The 23,605-nt window shown below is 38.7% G+C and overlaps 1 protein-coding gene across 2 annotated transcripts in view; it reads left to right on the top strand.

The window, feature by feature from the left end:
* The window catches only part of wwc3 (WWC family member 3), a 127,069-nt gene that overhangs the window by 63,967 nt on the left and 39,497 nt on the right, over positions 1-23,605 (top strand). For both annotated transcript variants that reach the window (XM_002932795.5, XM_018091556.2), the window contains exons 4-6: positions 7,300-7,376; positions 10,952-11,031; positions 20,738-20,867. In XM_002932795.5, coding sequence (XP_002932841.2) covers positions 7,300-7,376; positions 10,952-11,031; positions 20,738-20,867 — 287 coding nt within the window. The remainder of the gene's footprint in view (positions 1-7,299; positions 7,377-10,951; positions 11,032-20,737; positions 20,868-23,605) is intronic.

Here is a 23,605-nt window from a genome sequence, read left to right as displayed (position 1 = left end):
CTTGCTGGTGCACACTTAATAAGAATGTCAGCTGACAGTAGTCATCGTATGTAGGCTGCACATAATACAAAGCCAGGCTTTATAGTAATTTTCTGCATCCCACATATTTGGCCCAAATTCACAGTATGAGTTACTGATGGGACATTAATAACTAAATTGCGTTATTCAGTTTGTGGTAAAAACAGTATTTTCAAATAAATGCATCAAATATCATTTTGACTTTTCATGCAGTATATCAGCTGACATCAGCTAGAAGGAAGATAATGGTTTTTGGATAACACATAGGGGCACATTTACTAAGATGCGATTTTTTTCTGGGCTTAAAACACGATATGAGATAAATTCGGAATAACCACAATAATTTCTGAAGTTCTAAAATGTCTTGAAAATACTTGTGAAAACCTACTCGTGGAATTTTAACGAACTTTTCGCATACATTCAGAAATGTTCTATAAGTTAGAAAAAAGTTAGAAAAAATACTAAATTATTGTTTAGTAAATTGGCCCCATAGTGAATGTGTTTGCATGGTCTTGCTTTTGCAACAACTCCATCATTCCTAAAGTAAATTAAATTGTACTTATAGGGTGGTTAGCATATTTAGTTTTTTGGGTTCTGTGTCATAAGACATAAACATGAGAATGTCTGTAGAAACATAATTTGGATACTTTTTTGTGATGTTAGGTTTTTTAGGAGATGATTTTTATTTCTGGAAATGTTATAAGTGGTCATATTTATTGAAGCCACATTTGTTCAGAAATATAGGGGCAGGATGGTTGGATTCCAGCTTGGGCACTTTCTGCAAGGAATCTGTAGAACACATTTGAGAACAAATTTGCAGCATGCAAAGTGCAAATAAAGCCTCAATCTGGTATCATTTTCACACTGCGTTTGGGTGTGCAGAAATAGCTGCATGCCTCTGCTCTCCTTTTCTGACTGTGTTAGCTCTGTATTAGGGAAGGGTGGTCATGAGTATGCATGTAAGCATGCTCTTGCAGTTACACCCCCTGCACCCCTTATATATTCCCCTGGTGCTTTGGTTTCAACTAGGTATTCTGGTTCACCCCAACACTCCACAAAACTGGCTCCTGATAAAATTGACCTTTGTGTCTGTATGATTGCAACAGAGTTGTTGAATCAGCTGGGTTATGGGTTGTATAACAATGTTGAACATGTCAGCACTACATAAAATACAGGATAATGATACAGTCCCTTGCAAAAATATCCAGACCCTTGACTAAGGGGCAAATGTTTTCATTTTCACATTAAGTTTTTTTTTTTTTCTAAACAAAATCTTTATTTTTGTAAGAAATATGATTGTGGGAAAAAAGTGTCTGTGATTAAAATAAATGCAATAGAGATATTAGGGCAACTAATAAATTTGCCCCTAAGTATCACAGTTTGTGAATAACAAATCCTAAACCCCAAATGTATTTTCTTTAACCTGCAGTGCATTCAGCAGGGTTGTGTTCAGGGGGAAGGCACATAGACATTTTATTGCTCCCCTTTGTGCTGTTGCTTTCAAGTCTCAGCAAATAGCTAAATAGCTAAAATGTGCATAAAATTTGATTTCCTGTGTTGGAAGATCAAAAGTGCAAAACAAACTTTTGCCCATGGGCTGCAGAAGATGCTTTTCCTTGGGGGAAAAAGGGATGAGAGATTGTTTGCAATTATCTTAGAACTCACCTCCACCAATAAATCATTAAAATACCAAAATTTTTGCTAAAACCCTCATAGAAAAGGGGTTATTATTACTTATGCACTTTTTGCAGGTTTTGGATTCAGCTGAATCCCTAAGGGGGAATCTAATAAAAGCTTTTAACTAAAAAAAAAAATATGAATTTATTGCAGCGTGAATATTATTACATTACGCAAATATATTTCCTTCGCACAGATTTAATATAGCTTTTGCAAACTATTTATGGACCTTATCCTGCTGAATGTGTTTTAATTGAATTCACCTGTCACATAATGTTAAAGCTGAGAAAACTAAACCCATCATCTTAAATTTACATATGATCAATATTTTAAAAATCTGAATATGCAAATTAAGGTTCTTGCAGAAGCACACTTGCAGTCAGGGTACCCACTTCTCTCTGGAGAACCTCTCTCCCTGGGGCTACTCGCGGTACTCCCGCCAAATGATCCTCCTTTGGGGTTCCCTCCGGTACTCACGCCTGAAGACCCTCACTAGGGTTCTCCCCGGTACTCCTGCTAAGCGTACACCCCCTTGAGTCCTCACTCCGGTACTCACGCCTGAGCACCCACTGGATTAGGAATCTCCTAAACTGCACACTATACACCCTGACTCCAGCGATGTAGTGCTGGGGGATCTTAATCCCTCTGGCTCCTGTCGGGGCAATGTCGGCCCTTACTAAATAACCTATCTATCACTCCTGGAGTGATCTCTCACTTCCCAGATCTACTATCTATCACAGGCCTGTTCTAAACCTCTGTCCAGAGGGAGGTCCCGGGCTGGAAAACCTGCTGAACAAGGAAGCCTTCCCTTTTTATATCCTGACACACCACCCAGTGGTTGCTGCCTTAACTACAAGGAAACTCCCTTTTTCACACAAAAACAACTAGGACCACCTTTAGGTGTCCAAATCCCATGAGGTCACCCTCTAGTGTCTGTCTAAGGAGAACCCATCCTAGGGGCCCCAAATCTTGGGGATCCCTACATATTATTTCTTACAAATTGAAACATTCAAAATTTTTTTTTCGAGTTTTAGTAGTAAACTTAATCTTTAGGATATCTTTTTTAGTAAAATGAGAGAATAGGTTAAAGGTCGAAATCAGGGCCACCATCAGGGGGGCACAGGGGGGACTGTTGTCCTGCTTTAAAGGGGGCCCGGCTGTTTTTTTTTTAGCTCGGGCCCCCTTTAAAGAATTATGGGCCCTGTCATTGGTGGCCAGCAGGAAATTTGATTGGTTGCGCCCCGTGCGTCCGTACGCACTGGACGCAACCATATAAAAGGTGCAGATGCAGCGGGGAGCCGGGCACAGATCTAGAGGACACGGCCAGAGGAAGTCGCTGGTGGGGGAGCTGGAGGATGCCGGAGGAAGCCGCAGGGGAGCCGGAGGGAGTCGCTGGGTGGGGTGGGCTAGAGGAAGTCGCTGGGGGGGGGGATCTGGAGGAAGCCACAGGGGAGCCGGAGGGAGTTTCTGGGTGGGGGGGAGCTGGAGGAAGCCGCTGGTGGGGGGGGAGCAGGAGAAAGTCGCTGGGGGGGCTGGAGGAAGTCGCTGGTGGGTGGGGCTGGAGGATGCTGGGGGAGCAGTGCAGATGCTGGGGGGAGCTTTGGCACATATCAAGAGGGGGGAACCGCAGGAAGTCACTGGGGGGGAGCTGGAGGATGCTGGTGGGAGCAAGGGGGGAGCCAGAGGATGCTTAGGGTGGTGGGAGCTGGAGGATAGTGGGCAGGATGCTGGGGGGGAGCTGGAGGATAAGGGAGGGGGGTTAGCTGGAGGATGCTGGGGAGATGCTGGCTACCCAGGGCGTGGGGGGAGGGGGGCCCAGAAAATTTTGTTGGGAGGGACCCCGGGATTTCTCTCTCTCTTCTTCCTTTGACTCTCTTCATTCTAACATCCTAACTGTCTCTTGTCCTAATCAGGCTACCTCTGTCTACTACAGCACACTCACCACTGCCCTTAATGAGCTTGCTCCTGCCAAGACAAAACGCATGAGGCCCAAACCACTCCAACCCTGGCACACTGCTCATACCAAATCCCTCCAAAAACAGTCACGTACACTTGAGCGCCGCTGGCGCAAATCAAGGTCAGAGTCAGATTTCTGCAGCTACAAATCTGCTCTGCTCTTCTATAATAACACCCTCTGCCAAGCTAAACATACCTACTTCACTGCACTCATTTACTCCCTCTCTAAAAAACCTGCACAACTCTTCTCTACCTTTAACTCTCTGCTGTCCCCTCCTCCGCCCCCCCCCCCCCGTGTGCTTCTGTCACTGCTCAAGCTATTGAGACCATCCAAAGTGACATTGCACAACTTAATCCCCATAACCATTTACCTCCCTCCCTACATACTACCCAGTCTCTTCTTGGCTCCTTCTCCCCAGTGACTGAACGCCCACATTGTTCCCGAGGTATCTATAACGGTTAACAATTCTACCATCACCCCATCTTCCCAGGCCCGGTGCCTTGGGGTTATCCCTGACTCTGCCCTGTCCTTCACTCCTCATACCCAATCACATGTCACTTTCACCTAAGAAATATTTCCAACATACGATCATTTATCACCCAAGATGCTGCCAAAATTCTTATTCACTCTCTTATAATTTCTCGCCTGGACTACTGTAACTCCCTGTTAATTGGCCTTCCCCTCCAAAGACTGTCCCCACTCCAGTCCATAATGAATACTGCTGCATGCTCCTCCTCTGCTGCGCCACTCTGGCAATCACTGCACTGGCTTCCCCTACCATCCAGGATAAAATTCAAACTAATGACTCTCACATTCAAAGCAGTTCATAACTCTGCCCCACCCTACATCTCTGAACGCTCCTCTACTGACGTGCTCCTCAACTCCTCTCTCATTCCCTCCTCACACGCTCGCATTCAAGACTTTGCTAGGGCTGCCCCCCTTCTCTGGAATTCGCTCCCACAATTTATCAGACTTTCTCCCAATCTCTTTGCCTTCAAGAGAACTCTAAAAACGCATTTATTTAGAGAAGCTTACCCTAATCTACTTTAGCAATACCCTGTGCCACACCTCTCACAACTCTGGTCATGCCCATTCCCACACCTTGTGTCTCAATCCTTTCTCCTTGTAGATTGTAAGCTCTTTTGGGCAGGGCCCTCTTCACCTCTTGTATTGGTTATTGATTGCTTTATATGTTACTCTGTATGTCCAATGTATAAAACCCACTTTTTGTACAGCGCTGCGGAATATGTTGGTGCTTTATAAATAAATGTTAATAATAATAATAATAATAATTTCTGATGGTGGCCCTGGTCAAAATACTGAAGCGAGACACTATCCAGCCAGTGTAAATTTCTAAATTTGTTTATTTTTCAAATATATAGGGAACAATGTCAATCCGTTTGCTTGTAAGGGGCATTGGGTCCACATTTAATTTGTTAGCTGATATGAAAATTAGAATGATCTTTTTAAGTTTTGGCATTTGTAGAAGCCAGTTATTTTTGTAAAACTTTACATATGTCGAATCAAGACACTATTTTCAAGACAGAAATATGTGCCATTCGTATTTAGGGCCCCCCTAGAAGAACTGGCATAACATATCCAGATCAGATGGCATAGAAAAGATTAAACCAAATAATCATAGTAAATGTGGTTTTGTATTATTGGAAGAAGAGAAGATTTATTTAAGAGGTCAGAGCTACAAGAACATTTTCTAAAATGAAGTAATGAGCTAGTGAGATTTTAAACTGCTTTTGTGCTTCCAATAACTACTAACTGCTAGGCCATTCTTCTTTCCTTATGGTTCAGGACCCAGAATGTGTTTGGGTGGGTCCCTATATTCCTCTTTAAAAATATCACTTATCCTCTTGGAAAATAGTAATAAAAATAAGGTACATTTTTAACCTTCTTTTTAAAATAAGGTATGTTTTTAAACCTACTTTTAAGCCTAGAAATGAATTCTCTAACTTAATTTGGGTGCCCAGGTTTTTTTAGCAGCTTTCATGCATGGTCCGTTGGTGGACCATGGCAGTGCATAGATAGGATTTATCCAAAGGCTTCTTACTCTCTCAGTATTTAACAGGTGTTAGCATTCCTAAAGCAAACATTGTATGCTTACTTCAAAACAAACAGGGATACATTTTATTTGTATGGAACTTAACATAGACCTGTAGCAGTGCTATCCAACTGGGCAAGTTATTCACTATACCACATGTTGGTGCTATTTTTTAAAAGGCCTTATAGAAAGGCCTAGAGAAAGATCTATAGAAGTGCAGCACTCAGAACATCATAGCTAGAACAGTTGCTCAAGTACTCAGTATTAATTACAAGTCAGCACGGTACAAGGTAAGCCCAACTGCTGAAGGTAAGATATGTAGCTCGTAAATATTTTAGAAACCTTCACTTGTCCATGGATAATCCTCCAGTACAGTGCAGCTTTTTTGCCGGAGCAGCTGACTGCAATGCTAATTGCATCTAAAACCTTAAAATATGCAGTGGTATTTTCATCCATTCAATCAGAGGTTTGAGTGGCATTAAGTGTGTAGCATTCTACTGATCAGAAACTCCTACTAGCTTATTTTACCGTGCTTAAATTGAGTAAATATGGAACAATTACTTAAATTTACAAAATTAAAAAATATATTTCTCTGGACAGCCCTTTATGCCAGTGCAGTTTGACTGGAAGCAAGCAAAACTGAAAAAAATCCATTCTGCGTTATTGTCTTGTCTTCCTGATCTGTATGAGGTATCAAAGTGCTTAGCCCACTACCCAGCAGACATTGGGCTCTGCCAACTAAGTTTAATGTGGCCCCCCCCCCCAAAAAAAGGTACAGGTAGGAGGTATTTTCGGCCATACGCCACGTCTGACATCAGCCTTAACTGGCTGATGTGGCCTAGCATGTATGTGTGCCTTGACTTGTTTGTGTGCACTGTGAATACTATGATCCCAGGAGGCGGCCCTTAATTCTTAAAATGGCAATTTTCTATTTAGGATTACCCAATGGCACATACTACTAAAAAAGTATATTTTTATGAAAATGGTTTATTTAGATCAGGGGGCTCAAACTCAATTTACCTGGGGGCCGCAGGAGGCAAAGTCAGGATGAGGCTGGGCCGCATAAGGGATTTCTCAAAAAAAAGTCCATGAAGGCTTGCATTATCGGATAATGCATGGCACGGCGGGCGGGAGCTGCTGATTGCGGAAATGACGTTATGCCATCATAACAGTTATTATGGGAAGACGTTCTGTGTGCACAATTAGCTGCTAACTAAGGAGCTAATTGTGCACACAGAACGTCTTCCCATAACATCATTTCCGCAATCAACAGCTCCCGCCCGCCGTGCCTTGCATTATCCCTTGAATCGCAATAAAAATCGCGATCCATTCATTGCTTTTGCGAAGGCGTTGGTGCGGGCCACAAAATATTGTACTGAGGGCCGCAAATGGCCCGCGGGCCGCGAGTTTGAGACCCCTGATTTAGATGAAGCAGGGTTTTACATATGAGCTTGTTTATGCAATATATTTTTATAGAGATACATTTTTTGGGGGTATAGTTTTCCTTTTGAATGGTTTAATTTTGTAAATGCAAACTAATATGTGGCTTCTCTTTTTTTTTACCAATGTTAATATCACTCTTTATTTTTTTTAGCCTTTTCTGGATTCTCAGCAAACACAAAGTATGATCCGTACCAAATTAAGGCTGAAATTGCAAACCGGCGAGACAGGGTAAGCTGAAACCTTAATACTCTTCCTAATCTTTCCATCTGTACAGCTGTATCATAGGGTATTGTTTCCACTGTAAGAATGAATACTTTGCTTTTTTTGCTTTACTTTGAAGTGTTTGCAAGTTAAATAACAAAGCACAATAGGAATTATTACAACTACAGACTACTACAGCTAGTAGAGCTCTAAAGCTCTAAAACACTGCAATGCTATTTGCCACTGTGTCCTATTTATATAAATGGTACTTCGTCTTTGGGTGATTTGTATTTTCTTGTGCTTTATGTTAAAGGAGAAGAAAAGTAATTGTGGCCAATAGATTTGCCACATTAGTGCCACCTAGAACGCTATATTTATTCAGCAGAAAGCTTTACTATACCTGAGTAAAGAGCCCTAGAAGCTCCCTATGATAGCAGCTGCCATTTTAGCTTGGTCTTGGTAGCTTCCTGCTGCAGTTATAGCTGTTGGAAGCTCAGATCACACATTCCTAAGAGAGGGGGCAGTGAGTTCTTATGCATTCTTATGGGAGGGAGGAGCAGGAGAAGGGAGGGGGAGAGGAGAGAACTGAGCAGACTCAAGCCCCAAACCTTAAGGAGCCTTAAAAGCGAGGAAGTCTGATACCGAAGAACATGTTCCCAAAAAAGGAGACAAGAAATTAGGGATGCACCGAACCCACTTGATGGAGTCCCAAATAGAACCAGAATCCTAATTAGCACTTGGTAATTACGATCGGGAAGGGTTAAAAATCGGCGGGCGGCTAAATCCCCCACCACAACCATTTAACACTTCCGAATACTAATTTATGCTAATTAGGATTCGGATTCGGTTAGGCCGGTTCCGTGGATTCAGCCAAAACCGAATCCTTCAAAAAAGGCTGGATTCAGCCCGAATCCTGAACCGAATCCGGGGTTCGGTGCATCCCTACAATAAATCCTGTGTTTTGATAGAGGACTCTAGTGCAGCGTTTCTGTGAGTGCTTATGGCTGTATTTACATAGACATTTCTCCTTTAACTATAAGGAAAACTTAATTGCTAAAGCATTCTGGATCAAGGCTATAAAAGCTAGCACTGCCTTGACCCCCTCACCTCTCCCTTATCGCATAGTTTCTAACTTTTAAAACTGTCCCTTTCACTAACCCCAACCAAAAACAGCAGAGTAGCGCAGCTGCGTACCTAGTCGACATCTTCCCTGCAACTGAACAATCTTGCAAACTTAACAATTGGGTCTCTCCACCGATACGAACCCTGCTTGCGCATGCACAGTTGGTGGTAGCAGGAAATCTGCTTAAACTGCACATGCGCAAGCAGGGTCCGTGTCAGTGGTGAGACCCGAAGACTGTTCAGTTGCAGGGAAGATGTCAGCCACGTACGCAGCTGTGCTACTCTGCTTTTTTTAGGTTGGGGTTAGCAACACAGCTTTAAGGTATCTAAGCTTGATATCCCAAACTGTTCATTCTGAAACACCTATGGGCCCATTTATTAAAGGTTGTGTTTTTTTTCACAATTCATATATATATATATATATATATATATATATATATTTATACATATATATATATATATAATATATATCTTTTTTTTTTGCAAAAATAATTTTTTTGTGGGAAAAAAACTTCACCATTTATTATGTGTCAAGACTGTCCAAAGTAAAAATTTGCCATCTGTTTTCTATTTTCCTCTATTTTTTAATTGATACTTTTTTTAAAAGGCTGTTTTAATAAATAACACAAGTTTAAAATGAGAATGTTGGTAAATGGACCTTCCCAGATGAGGTTATCTCACAACTATGACTATTTGATTCTGGGCTACAGCTCCCAGCATCCTGTAACAGCTTTTTTGCTGGGATTTTTTGAATTAATGTAAAAAAGAATCTTGACACCTAGGGGCTGATTTACTTACCCACGAACGGGTCGAATGGAGTCCGATTGCGTTTTTTTCGTAATGATCGGTACTTTGCGATTTTTTCGTATGTTTTGCGATTTTTTCGGATTCTTTACGAATTTTTCGGATCCAATACGATTTTTGCGTAAAAACGCGAGTTTTCCTATCCATTACGAAAGTTGCGTAAAAAGTTGCACATTTTGCGTAGCGTTAAAACTTACGCGAAAAATGCGCAACTTTTCGCATAAGTTTTAACGCTACGCAAAATGCGCAACTTTTTACGCAACTTTCGTAATGGATACGAAAAACTCGCGTTTTTACGCAAAAATCGTATTGGTAACGAAAAATTCGTACAGAATCCGAAAAAATCGCAAAACATACGAAAAAGTCGCAAAATGTTCGCTTTCAAGTCGGAACTTTTCCAATTCGGGTCGGATTCGTGGGTTAGTAAATCAGCCCCCTAGTGCTGATTTACTTGTTTTTTTTCTGGCCTCGAAAGTCATATAAACTTAACATGGTGTAAATTTGAATTAAACTCGATAATTGTTGTATTTATAAAATGCTTTTTATAAGTGATATTTTATATAGACAAAGAACACAGTAGTAGTCTTTTGTTAAGGCTACTTCACTTCACAGTCATGGTCTCTGGCAACTGACTATTATACTACTGGAGTGTTTTAGGAGGATGATCGGACTGCTGTGATGCCAAAGAACAAGGGAAGCCTTGTGCAACAATAAGCAAGTCAATACTAACTTTTTTTTTAGAAGCTAGAGAATGCAACAGTTTTATTAGACTAATAAAACAGAATTTAAAAACAATCATTGGTGTCCCACTGAAAAAAATCCAAAATGGTTCAAGTTCAGAACCTTTGCTTGTGAAGAGTGCAAAATGTTTGCAGTTGTCTCTCCAATTGTTTTATACATAAAAACACAGGCTGCACAGAGGAGAAGGGGGCTTAGCAAACATCTCATTATACTTGTGAAAATGTGTAGCCAGCTCACAGAAACTCTATAGAATAAAGACAATGTAAGTAGTGCGTAGAGACTTCTGCACCATAAGTATTGTTAAATGGATAAGAACCTGCCATTTATACCCCTGTGCTTAAGTTAAGGTGCAATTGTGTTTTTGTCAATAGCTAGTGAGCAGCTGATATTGCATTACATGTCATATTATACTGTGTTGAACTGGTAATTTGGGTTATCATTACCCTCTTTTGACTTTCATATACTATTTTTTCTGCACCCTCTTCTCTCTTTAAAATCTTTGTATAAACCCTGCACCTGTATATTGTATTATTTTTAATTATAAAGTATATCTAAAAAAATGATTATTAAGAAGACACTGCCAGTTTAGACTATTTTTAAATTAAATTAACCGACATGTGCCAAATTGACTACTGTGTGCTTTGAGAATTGTGACAGTCAAAATGTCATAACCACCTTTCCATTCTTTTATCTTTAAAGTCTGGGAAATGCTTTACTTGTGGCAGTCATTGTCAGTGACAACTGCTCCCTATGTTTTTCAGTTCAAAGTGACAGCTAAAGGTATTTTGTCCAACACAGTTCTCCATGAGAGCACAGTTGTGGTATAAATGCCATAGCCCTAGTTGAAAGAAAAAAGGACAATAAAAACAGAGTATATTATTGAAATTAACCTTTTTTTTAATTTGCAACTTTATGAATTTTTTTTGCATTTTTAGCTTTCCAGGTTAAAACGAGAGCTGACAGTGATGAAGCAAGAACTGCAATACAAAGAAAAAGGAGTGGAAACCTTACAAGAGTAAGTGAATTATACATAAAAATTTAGGTTCAAGGACAACTAAGTTGTTTCAGTTTTGAGATCATGACACATTTGTCAAATATTATGTCTCCAAACAGTAAAAGCATACGTCACTTTCTCTTATGGCTTGCATATTGTGTTGTTGATCCAATCTGGGTAAGCCTAGCAGCGGTCTAGCCACCATGTTATACTATTAATTGCTTTGGGACAGTTGATTAAATAAGGCCCACTTAACAATGTCCTGATGGTACCTTATCCATAACTCTAACCTTCCACAAACCCTTCTTTATTATTAAACAGCATCAGCAAGCCCTGTGGGGAGACATTAGCCTTTGTGATTTTATTCATTGGGGGTGGGAGTGTTTGCAATTGTAGCTGTGTTTCTTTTCAATGGTTTTAATGGTCATTTTTTATATGTTTTCTATGTTATATAGTGGAATGAAAATGTAGAGGCGTGTATATTGTTAGTGTAATAAGGTTATAAAATATAATGGCATTAGAAAGTATAGGGGATCAGAGTTTTATATTTTACTTATTGATTGACTCATTAAACAGTGTTCTGGAAGCAGTTAGACACAATTTAGCCATCAAATTTCAATATTAGTGTTAAGATTCTGATTTGGTTTGGCATTCAACCAAATGTAGGGTTGCCACCTTTTACTCATCTCATAGTCGAGCATCGATGTTACAGGGCAAGTGGGATGACATTGGAGAGGGCCAGGAATGTTAGCGGGTGACATGATAAAGTAGTCAGTGAGTGGGGCAATAAGAACTCTGAATCTTAGTCAAGCAGTTTTAAACCAGTCAGCCCATGTTAAAATACAAAAACCAAAAAAAAACAGTCGGTGAGTTGCAATGAAAGTCAAAGCTGAAGGAAACAGAAGGAACTGTGAACAGAGGAAGAGACAGTATGTATAGACAGCATGAGAGGCGCATGAGGATGTTTGAGTTAGACACAGCTGTAATAAGTAGAAAGACAAGAGCCACAAGATTGTGTGGAGAGTGGAGGGAAAAAGGTCTAGATTGCTACAAAGTATTGTATGGGGAAGAGAGCTTTGTTCAATGCTACCCCCTACCCTCGCCTGTAGGTGTCTCCAATTTGAGATTCCAACTGGAATATTTATGAAAAGGCAAAGGGATAGTTTTCATATTATAAAAAGCGTACATATTATTTAGGGTTGTTGAGTATTTGTTACATTTATAGTAAAGAGGCCTCTTTAATTTTTATAAATCTAAATGTGTGCACTGTTTGTGGGGAGGTGTGATCTTTTTTACTAATTGAAGTCTTCTGGAAGATATATTGCGTGAAGGTGTAAATATTCAGATTGTGTTTGACTGATTATTTTAATGTGTAGAAGCTGAAGTGTAATTGTGCACACACTTTAATTTAGGGGTGGTGTTTTACAAATCCCAAAAGAAAGTTTTAGGAACTATTGATTCTTTTGATCCTATACCTGTAATTAAAAGATGTAATGTGCAGTTTTCACTAAAAATGAATTGCTGTTGAAGGAAGGTTGAATTATGTGGTTATATTTATTTGTAATATTGGCTCTGCTTCTTTCTGCAGGATTGTGTGGAAAATGTAATTTGCCTGCCTGGGTGATGACTCAGTGCTGTAATTGAAGGGGAATGAACAAAAAGTGACTGATTTAAAAAGTTGCAAACTAGGTTATCATTTATATCTATACTTTATATTCATTGATAGGATTAACAAATGCATTCCTTGCAGATTTGAAAATGCTCATTTTGGATTTCATTAAAAATTTTAATAATGTATCCGTCCTTTTAATTATTCCCCTAAAAGATTTTTATAAATGTATAACAAATATTTGAAAAGTATATTTATTCATTGTTTTTGGAACGTTGTATACTCCCATACATTAGTGTATCAATATGGTTCAGGCCTTAGGGCACTGTATTTTCACCATTAAGGTCTAGGTTGTGCTCCAAGGGCTCATTTTTTAAAGCACCAAACATGTTGAGTCCCCTATGTTAAAGCATTATGTCTTTAGGCAAGTCACAATGCACATGCATATGAGTTTAATATTTTACACCCCATTGTCTTAAATGGGACCTTTCTGTCTATTAAATAATTCCAAATCCTGTTAATCTGGCAAAATAAACGTTGCTTATACAAGTTCCTTTCTAAGGTTTTGTTGGAAACCAAGATCACAGCAAGCAAGCAGATGCCATTTTGTGAAAGCTGCCATCAAGGCAAGCTTTGCATCATCCCTAAATCTTTTGTTTGCACTACAATGGAGGACCTGGTAGACATGCACACAATATGCAAGACTATAGACAGTGAGGAAGGAGGGGAGAATATGAAGAATAGAAGGGAAGTGTAGTATGGGATGTGATTGCTATGGCAGTGGTCTAGACGCAGAAAAGAGCATATACCTTGACTCACAGTTTTTAAATACATTTTTTAACAGGTTCCCTTGAATGTGGCATATACTTGGTGCACAGGGATGGTTAAAATAAACAGATTTATAAGAATAAAGGCATTATTTACTACAGCAAATTTGCCTCGGTTAAATGTTAATAAAGTATCCTGACCTTAGATAACATTACCTTATAACATTACCTATAGAAATCATGGCAAATCAATATTTTTCTTGTTATTAGTGATTGACATAATCTCAATTTTGTATAATAGGGCTTGTGTCCTGTTTGTCCCAATTCTTTTTTAGTGTCACCCCTCATATGCTGAAAGTTGTAAAATAGTATTCCCTGGGGACAGATCATTCCTTCCTTATGAAGGCAGAACTGTAAGAAGCTATGGACAGTGCAGGTTTGGCTGTGCAAGGAATTTCCATCTGGTGTAATGTTTACTTTAGAAAATCTTAGCATAGTTCTAGAACAGCATGGCATTGTTTAACTGCTGCTAGAAGAGTAACTATAGATTGTATATAGCAGCACATGACCACCAGAAAACTCCGCAAATAGCCATTTTCCCGAGATAACAGCAAAAACAAAAAAGGCATTGTTAGTGTTAAGGGGACAGGTTATGTTTTTAAAAAAGCCCTGGCTTTCCAACAGTACCTGCTGTTGATAGAAAGCTTGCAGGAAGCAGGCTGTGGTTAGCTTGGGGCCTTGTGCCAAGCTTGATGATGTAAAAGGCCAGGTCTGTAACAAAAAGTATCATTCTTCTTCTAGGTAATCTATGGCTTGGCTTGGGAGGTGTCTTCTAAGGCTCCTAGTCATTACTTCAGGATGCAATAAAAATAGCACTGCGAGGATTAGGCCTTTGCTAGTGATAAAATTTCATGCACTGCATTCTTCTTTGTCACTCTAAAGCAAGGTTACCCATCCTGCAGCCCTACAGCTGTACAACTACTTAACTACATGTAGAGATTTAGGCATACGAACAGCACACAGCATGTTTTGATATGATAAACTAAAAATATAGATAGATAGATGATAGACAGATAGATAGATATTTAGATAAACAGTATTCTAATCAAAGCAGCATAACCTGGGCTCAGCTTTACTCCACTATTATGCCAAATCAGTGTTTTTACATTACACTTTCCTGTTAATAAATATATCCAGTTTTCATAAATTACATGTTTCAAAAAGTACAGGAGATTTGTTTCTCCTGCATTGAAAAGCTCTCTGTTCTAAATGAATGAATACTTAACCAACAGATAGTTTAAATTATGTTAAATGACCTATTAAAGAATTCTGTCATACAGGAGTCTATATATTACTAAATATTGCCCTTTTACATCTTTTCCCTTGGCGCACCATTTTGTGATGGTCTATGTGCTCCCTCAGAGATCACATGACCAGAAATAATGCAGCTGTAACCGTAAAAGTAAGAAGTGTGGAAGCAAAAGGCAGAACTCTGTCCATTGATTGGCTGATGAGGCCTAGCATGTATGTGTGCCTTTACTTGTTTGTGTGCACTGTGAATTCTATGATCCCAGGAGACAGCCCTTAATTCTTAAAATGGCAGTTTTCTATTTAGGAGTACCCAGTAGCACATACTACTAAAAAAGTATATTTTTATAAAAATGGTTTATTAAGATGAAGCACGGTTTTAATTATGAGCTTGTTTATGCAATATATTTTTATAGAGACCTACATTGTTTGGGATATAGTTACTAGATAATCCTTAATCCATAATATCATTCATTACACCAGACATGTGAATCCCTTTAAGAAAATATATGTGTGTCTGTTTAAAACAAAAATATAAGCCAATTTAAAAGAGTTTTTCCCATTTCTCAATACTTTTTTTTAAAATGTAAAAACAAATTGACACATTTAAAAATTTATAGTTACATAGTTTCAATGTTACATAGTAAAGTTTAGTTAAAAAAAACCCAAAGTCTATCAAGTTCAATGCCTCAGAATGAACCCAAGAATACATATATACACACCTTCATTCCGACCTATCTATAAACTCACATATATAAACTGTATACATCAGTATCTATACTAACTGATTTTAGTGTCACAATAACCTTTGATATTATGCTTCTTCAAGAAATCACCCAAGCCCCTCTTAAAGGCATTAATAGGATCTGCCAACACAACACCACCCAGTAGGGTATTTCATAACCTCACTGCGCTCACCGTGAAGAACCAACTACACTGCTTTAAATGAAAGTTATGTTCCTCTAAGTTGGTGGCCTCTGGTGAGTTGGTTGTTCTTATGGCAAAAAAGATTATCTGCCTGTAATGATGTCTAATGTGCGTGTAAAAAGTAATCACATACCCTCACAAGCACCTTTCCTCCAGAGAAATATAGAAGACAAGCTATCCTCACAGTTTAAATCCTCCATCCCTTTTACTAGTTTAGTTGTATCTCTCTGCACTCTCTCCAGCTCATTAATATCCTTCCTAAAGGAACAGTAACATAAAATATTAGTTATTAAAATATAGTGTACTGTTGCACTGAAGTAGTAAAACTGATGTGTTTGCTTCCAAAACACTACTATAGTTTATATAAATAAGCTACTGTCTAGCCATTCAAGTTGAAATGGGACTAAATGGCACAGGTTAAATAGCAGATAACAGATAAGCTCTGTAGAATGCAATTGATTTAGTTTAGACCTATAAAGAAGCAAGACCATGTTTTCATTCCTTGACTTAATGCAATGTTTTTCAATTTAGTCAAATCACTCTGCAAATTGGCAGCATACTGCATAGAACTTAGTTTTGCACAATTTAGTATCATCAGCAAAAATAATCAAACACCATTTATAGTTACATAGTTGTAACATAGTTAATTTCATGTAAAAAGACAGTACTTTACGTGAGTCCTACACTGCCTATTAAAGGAGAAGGAAAGTCTAAGTCACTTGGGGGTGCCAAAATGTTAGGCACCCCCAAGTGACTTAAATCGCTTACCTTCTACCCCGGGCTAGTGCCCCTGTACAGAGAAAACAGCACCAGCCCGGGGTAGCAACGATCGCTTCCTTCTTCCTGATCGGGTGCGCGCGCATGCGCAGTAGAGTGAAAAGCCGAAGTTTGAACAGAGAATCAGCGTTTCACTCTACTGCGCATGCGTCTGTCCCGGACAATTGGCTGCAACGTGAATAGGGAGGAAGGAAGCGCTCGCTACAGGTACCCCGGGCTGGTGCTGTTTTCTCCTAACAGGGGCACTAGCCGGGGTACAAAGTAATCGATTTAAGTCACTTGGGGATGCCTAACATTTTGGCACCCCCAAGTGACTTAGACTTTCCTTGTCCTTTAACATTGAGTCTGTGATGCAGTTAAAATAAAGTCCCCCAGCAGACAATGTGACTGAGTAGTAAGACTGTTGCACCTACCTTTAGCTAAAGTCTCTATTGAGAAAGCAGGGAGCTTTTAAGCCCCAGCTCATTAACATACACATGAAAGTAGCAATATTTGGATACAATCTGTACAAAAAACACAGAAAGAAATCACCAGCGCTCGGTCTAATCCCTTATTACCCCTTCTAAAATGTTCCTGCCACCGATGTCAAACTAACAGGCCTATAGTTTTCAGGCTGACAACATTATCTCTTTTTGAATAGTGGCACCACATTAGCAATTCACCAATTTTTCAGCACCATGCCAGACCTTAAGGAATCCAGAAAAATTAAGAGGTTTGACAATCACAGAGCTAAGCCGTTTAGTACCCTAGAATGAATACCCCCAGGTCCTGGACCTTGGTTTCTATTCTATTTCTATGCTATTGCTAATTACATATTAAAAAAATAATATTGGCTTAAATTTACTCCTCACTGCAGTACCCTTTTCTATCTCTATTTTAACTTATCATACTTTTTTTGCATTCACTTAAATAAAGTGGTGCTAAAATGCATACATTTGTCTTTTCATGCCGGTATCTTCACACACAGGCCGACACGAGGCCTGTCAATGGAGCCATGGGGGTGTGTGCATAACAGTGGCTCCACTTTCATCTACATCTATAAAAAACACACAGGAAAACAATGAAACTGCTTAGTGAAAAAATACATTGTGCCCTGTAGTTCTAATTTCTGAAATAATGTGAACATTTGTTTTCAGGTGCTATATGTGGCCAATCTCACACTATAATTATAAAGATGCTGGAATATATCATGACAAAAGTGTGGCTCTGAAGGAGGAAGTTAGGAGATTAAAACATTTGAATACACCCAATATTCAAACACAACACTACATTTAATTATACATTTTTTTTATCTGCTAATGCAAATTCTTTTGTTCAGCATGAATTCAGTGAAAACATAATTTGCTGAAATACATATAGTTTTTGTTAAATCTTGCACTAAACAAGGCTAAGTATGACTAGGAAGCACTTCCTAACATCCTGCTTCTTTAGAGCAAATGCGGGAGAAAATTATTTTAACGTCCATTATTAAACCCTGAGTATATAAACTCTGCCTTATTTGTAGACCTGAGACAAAAGCAGCAGCTGGGGGAAGGGAGGGTCTTGTTTATAAGGGACTTATTATCCATTTTTAAACAAACCCACCCTGAAAACAAAATGAATAGGTGGGGGGCAGGTAGTAAAAACAAAATAAAGATCTGTGTTGTCACAAACATATATATACCATAACCATTGAGAGACAGAGAATTACAGTAGGCAATGTAATATTGTTATTTGCAGCTTTGCTATGGCCGTAGTGTACCTTTATTCACACTTGACTTCACATACAGTATATCTAGGAGATTTTGAAAATCAAAGCTAAAGGAAGCAAAAAACTGTTAACAAAGCTAATGTATCTTTATTCAAAGATTATTATGTGAAAACAAAATGAATGCTGCTGTGACTAAAAAGTAGAATATACTGCCCCATTAATATTTACATAGATGTCGTATCTACTTGTTTATAATGTGTTAGATGTTAACTTACTTTTGTGCTTGCTCTTAATTCTGGCTCAACATTTAATGCAAATGTTTCAGGCAGTGTCAAGCAACCACAAACACTTTCTTAGGGAATTATAATAGAAGCTGTAGCACTTGTTTCATGCAATGTTTCCAAATCCTTCAGTTTAGAACTGCTTCAGTGCAAATTATTTTGAAAAAGCCAAGACAGTGGATGTTATGTTGGTAACCCAGTTTTTGCATCCCCAATTCAGCTTTTGGTTTGGGAGGAATTGTAATCAAACCAATAGGCTTGTCTAAGTTGCCACCAACTATTTGTAGTTTTTAATTATTTCAATAATTGTTCAGCAACTCAGTTTGGAGTGATAACAGCTATTTGGTTGCTAGGGTTCAAGTTACCTTAGCAACCAGGGAGTGGTTTGAATGAGAGAGTGATGTATGAATAGGAGAGGGACTGGATAGAAAAAAAAAGTTATAAAAAGTAACAATAACAAAAAAAAAAAAGAGTTTGAAGAAGGCAAATAATTAAAAAAGTATAAGAAATAAACAATGAAGACCAATTGAAAAGTTGCTTAGAATTGGTCATTCTATATTATACTAAAAGTTAAATTAAAGGTGAATCACCCCTTTAAAAAAACAAACAAACAAACAAAAAAAAACCAGAAAGTAAAAGGTTAGTGATCACAGGACAAACATCTATACAGATAATACATTATATACCCCTTCAGTATGCAGGTCTTCACTCATAATAACATAGTAAGTTAGGTTGAAAAAAGACGTACGTCCATCACGTTCAACCATAATGCCTATATATAACCTGCCTAACTGCTAGTTGATCCAGAGGAAGGCAAAAAAACCTCAATCTGAAGCCTCTCTAATTTGATTTAGAGGGGAAAAAATTTCTTCCTGACTCCAAGATGGCAATCAGACCAGTCCCTGGATCAACTTGTACTAAGAGCTATCTTCCATAATCCTGTTTTCCCTCACCTGCTAAAAAGCCATCCAACCCCTTCTTAAAGCTATATAATGTATCAGCCAGTATGATTTGGGGAGGTAATTCCACAACTTCACAGCTCTCCCAGTAAAAAATATTTTCCGAATATTTAAACAGAACCTTCCTTCTTGTAAATGGAGTGGGTGCCCTCGTGTTAGTTGGAAGGACCTACTGGTAAATAAAGCATTAGAGAGGTTATTGTATGACCCCCTTATATATTTATACATAGTTATCGTGTCACCTCTTCTCCAGTGTAAACAAAGCCAACTTGGCCAGTCTTTCTTCATAACTGAGACTTTCCATACCCTTTACCAGCTTAGTTTCCCTTCTCTGGACCCTCTCTAATTCAGTAATGTCCCATTTGAGCACTGGAGACCAAAACTGAACAGCATATTCTAGATGGGGCCTTACCAGTGCTCTGTAAAGGGGAAGAATAACCCCCTCCTCCCGTGAATCTATACCCCTTTTAATACAGCTCAAAACTAAAACCATTCTTCATTGGAAAAAAGAGTATTGCAAAATAAATGGACAAGCTAATAAAAAATTCAGTCTCAACTCCATTGGTAATAACTCATTTGTGTTTCTGGGTATACCTGTGATGCTTGTTTACAACTCCTCCCCACTACCCTTCAGATTAAATGTGACATTGGTCAGACCAAAAGGTACATTGCTTTTAATCCATCCCTGTGTGCAGCCACAATTACATTATATCAGTCCACTAGACCGTTATTAAAGGACAATGAAAGGTTATTATACATTAAAAGTAAGTCTAAAGGCATTATTTTTAAGTACTTACTGCATATCTAAATTCCCAGATCCCTGCTTGCTTCTCTGAGATAGGGTGCTGGCAGCCTACAGCAGTGTGAAGACTACAGTGACATCACTGAAATCTCTCTTCCCTTCCTGTAGGCTGCCAGCGGCAGCCTTTCTATTCTCTGAGCATGTGTGTGACTTGATCCTGTCTCCTGTTCTGAGCTACACATGCCCACCAGCCAATCAGAAGCGGATCTGCCAGAGGGGGGGAGGGAGGGAATGAAACACATGTGCAGTATGAAGCAAGGGGGGAAAGGAAGGGAGAATACCTTTTTAAAGATGGCTGCCTGTTCAAGAAAATGTGAAGTAAGTGTGACTGAGTAAATATTTGATTGGGTGAGCCAAAAGTGTGGCGTTTTTACTAAACAATAGGAGGACTATTGGGCAGTATGCTTTTTAAATTTTGACTTGCATTCTCCTTTAAGCCGTACGGCAATCTAAAAAGCATTACTGATGCTAAACAGAAATTACATTTTAAGCAGGAAAAAAGTAGCTGGATTTCTATATATAACAGGGCCATTAAGCATTCGTAAAATGTATTGTAACCCCTTCTCTTTTAGGTGCAGCTAAGAGATTTCTGCTTTTTTCCCAACAGGATTGACCGCAAAATGTCCAGTGCTCACACCAACTATAAACTTGATGAAGCACAAGCAATAATGAGTGAATTAAGAACATTACGCCAAGCAATTTGCATGGGAGAAAAGGAAAGGCGTGACCTTATGCAGGTACATAAAAAAATAAAAAATTTTGAATGCAAAACAAACTATAGAAGTTCCATACAGTTCCATACCTTTCAGCATAAATGTGTGAATTTTGGTACATGCCACTCAAGGTAATAACAAGCACAAAATGCTTAAAAGCAATTAAAAACAACTGAATTGTCCATGCACCCAACAGAAATAGTAATATCAAAGGGTTAACAAAATCCTTTCCTGGATGACAGTTTTGAAAAACAAGCAACAGCTTCAAGGTGGCATGTTTAGGGCCTTGGTCTATATACTTTGTACTTAATTATCTTACCATCTTTTGTTTCAGTGGCAAACATATTATTTATCATTACAGACAGGCAAATGAAGAAAGATTTTGCATAGATTAATAATTTTGCTTGTTGCTCATTTGCTGATTACATTCCCTTATTTTTGGCCAACATAACATCCACTGTCTTGGCTTGGCAAACCTAGATGGGCACAGGGATACCATATATAGCGAATAATGTATCCTCTGTTGTAATACACCAGGATATGATAAGTCACAGAGAAGTTCTTTAAAATACTTAATTATTCAGGTAGGATACTGTAGTGGAATTACCATAAAGTACTATGTAATAGGTGTCTCTAACTTTTTTTTTTTTTTAAGACACATTTAATTGTAAAAAGAGTTGGGGAGCAACACAAGCATGAAAAAAAATTTCTGGGGGTGCCAAATAAGGGTAGGGATTAGCTATTTGGTAGTCTAAAGGAAGCTGTGTTTAGCAGTACATCTGGTTTTATGCCTCTAAAACGTGACTCCAAGTCCAAAATTAAAAAAATGAGCACTTGCTTTTAGGCCACTGGGAGCCAAATCGAAGGGGTTCATGATATGTTTATGTACAGCCTATGACCACTATGCCTTTCACCTGGCCCTATATGACACACCCCTGGCTGTATCTGAAATTTTGGGTTAAATACCCAGTCTCCTTTATGGTCCAGCATATGGTCAGACTAGCCCTTGTTTAGCTCTTAAGCATATAGACACTATCTGCATGTTTTGTATATTCTCCCTTTTTCTAAGTAGCTTTTCTTCTACACTCCCAAACATACTGGTAGGTTAATTGTTTGCTATGTAATTGATACTAGTGTATGTGAGGTAGGAATTTCAGATTTTAAACTTTGTAATGATGTGAATGTTGAACAATATTTGTAAAGTGTGATCAGTTGGGAGTTTATAAATAAAGAATAATGAGAACAACCAGGGAAAGCTATGCCATGTTTTTTTAAAGCCAGGCATTAGGTAAAGGAGAAGGAAAGTAATTTTGGCATTTTACTGCCAATAGATTTGACACATTAGTGCCACCTAGAACACTATATTTATTCTGAGTAAAGAGCCCTAGAAGCCCTAGAAGCTTCCTGTTTGCAGTCTATCTGTTTTAGCTCAGAAGACACATTCTTAAGCGTGGGAGGAGTGAGTTTTATGAATTCTTAAGGGAGGGGGGTGCAGGAGAGAGGAGAGAACTGCCCAGACTCTGGCCCCAGGAATAAAGGATTTTTCTGAGAGAGGAAGCCAGATACCCTAAGACCATGTTTACAAAAAGGAGATAAGAAATGTTTCTTTTGATAGAGGACTCAGTGCAGCATTACTGTAAGTGCTTTTGGTTGTATTTATTTAGACCTTTCTGATAAAGCTTACTTAGGTTTTACCTCTCCTTCTCCCTTAAATATGTACTTGTGAGTTTTTGGAAGCTATCCATATGTTCTTTTAATTGAGCCTAAAAGAATATTCTAATTAACCACTTAATGTGTCACAGTTTTTCTTTTTCTGCCAAATATTTTATTTTTTACATCTATAATTTTGGTTATAAACAATGCAACCACAAAATACCATACAGTGACCTAAAAGCACACTCTGTAATTTAATTTTTACACATTCACCCACGTGTGCCTATCCTGTTTTTCATTCATTTCCCCCATGCTTCCTCAGAATTAATTCTGAGCTTTATTTTCAGAGCTTTTTTTAAAATTTTGACTCCAAAATTTAATACCCGCCCCTCATTTCCACTTAAAACAAACCACAAAACTTTTCCAGATGCCTACCTGAAGATTCCTGGTATCTTGCCACATCTGTCTCCTCCTTACATGATACAACAAAAGAGGATGTTTAAATTTGTAGCTCTAAAAATGACCAGCCATAAACTCATACAACAGAAGCCTTTTGCTGGGTGTATCATATTTTTTTATGACATAAAAAAACATAACTCTTCTACAACTTTCCTACAGAGTGTAGGAGCTAAGTATAAGTCAATTTACCAGGCTAGTAGATGATGTAGAGCATTTGTTACATGCGACCCCCTTTCTCAGGATGGGCCTCCGCTATGTAGGAGAAAGTAAGATAGGGTGTAGGGTGCTGAGGGTGTAGTTGAACTACAACTGGCTGATGCTGTGTAGTTCAGATGATATAAATGGACAGCCAGAAAGGTTCTTGCTGATGAACTATAATACAGATTTATTGGTCCAAGATACAGATGTTATGCAGGGTTATCATACTCACAGACAGGCAGATTGAAATGGTAAAATGAGGAAATGCTCTTTTGTAGAAGAGAGGGTATGCACCGTTTTATCCTACCTCTTGGTAGAGTCTGGGCCGGGATACACACCTTTCAACCAGTACCCCTTGAGAGGTAGTCCAAGTAGTAGGAACTCCTTCAGGTTGATAACCTCTAGTGCAGTGCTGTCCAACTTCTGTGGTACCGAGGGCCGGAATTTTTCCG

Source organism: Xenopus tropicalis, chromosome 2, assembly GCF_000004195.4.
Source record: "Xenopus tropicalis strain Nigerian chromosome 2, UCB_Xtro_10.0, whole genome shotgun sequence".
NCBI classification, from domain to species: Eukaryota; Metazoa; Chordata; class Amphibia; order Anura; family Pipidae; genus Xenopus; species Xenopus tropicalis.
Note: the sequence above shows the minus strand (reverse complement) of the source record. Positions and strands in the feature narration are given on the sequence as shown.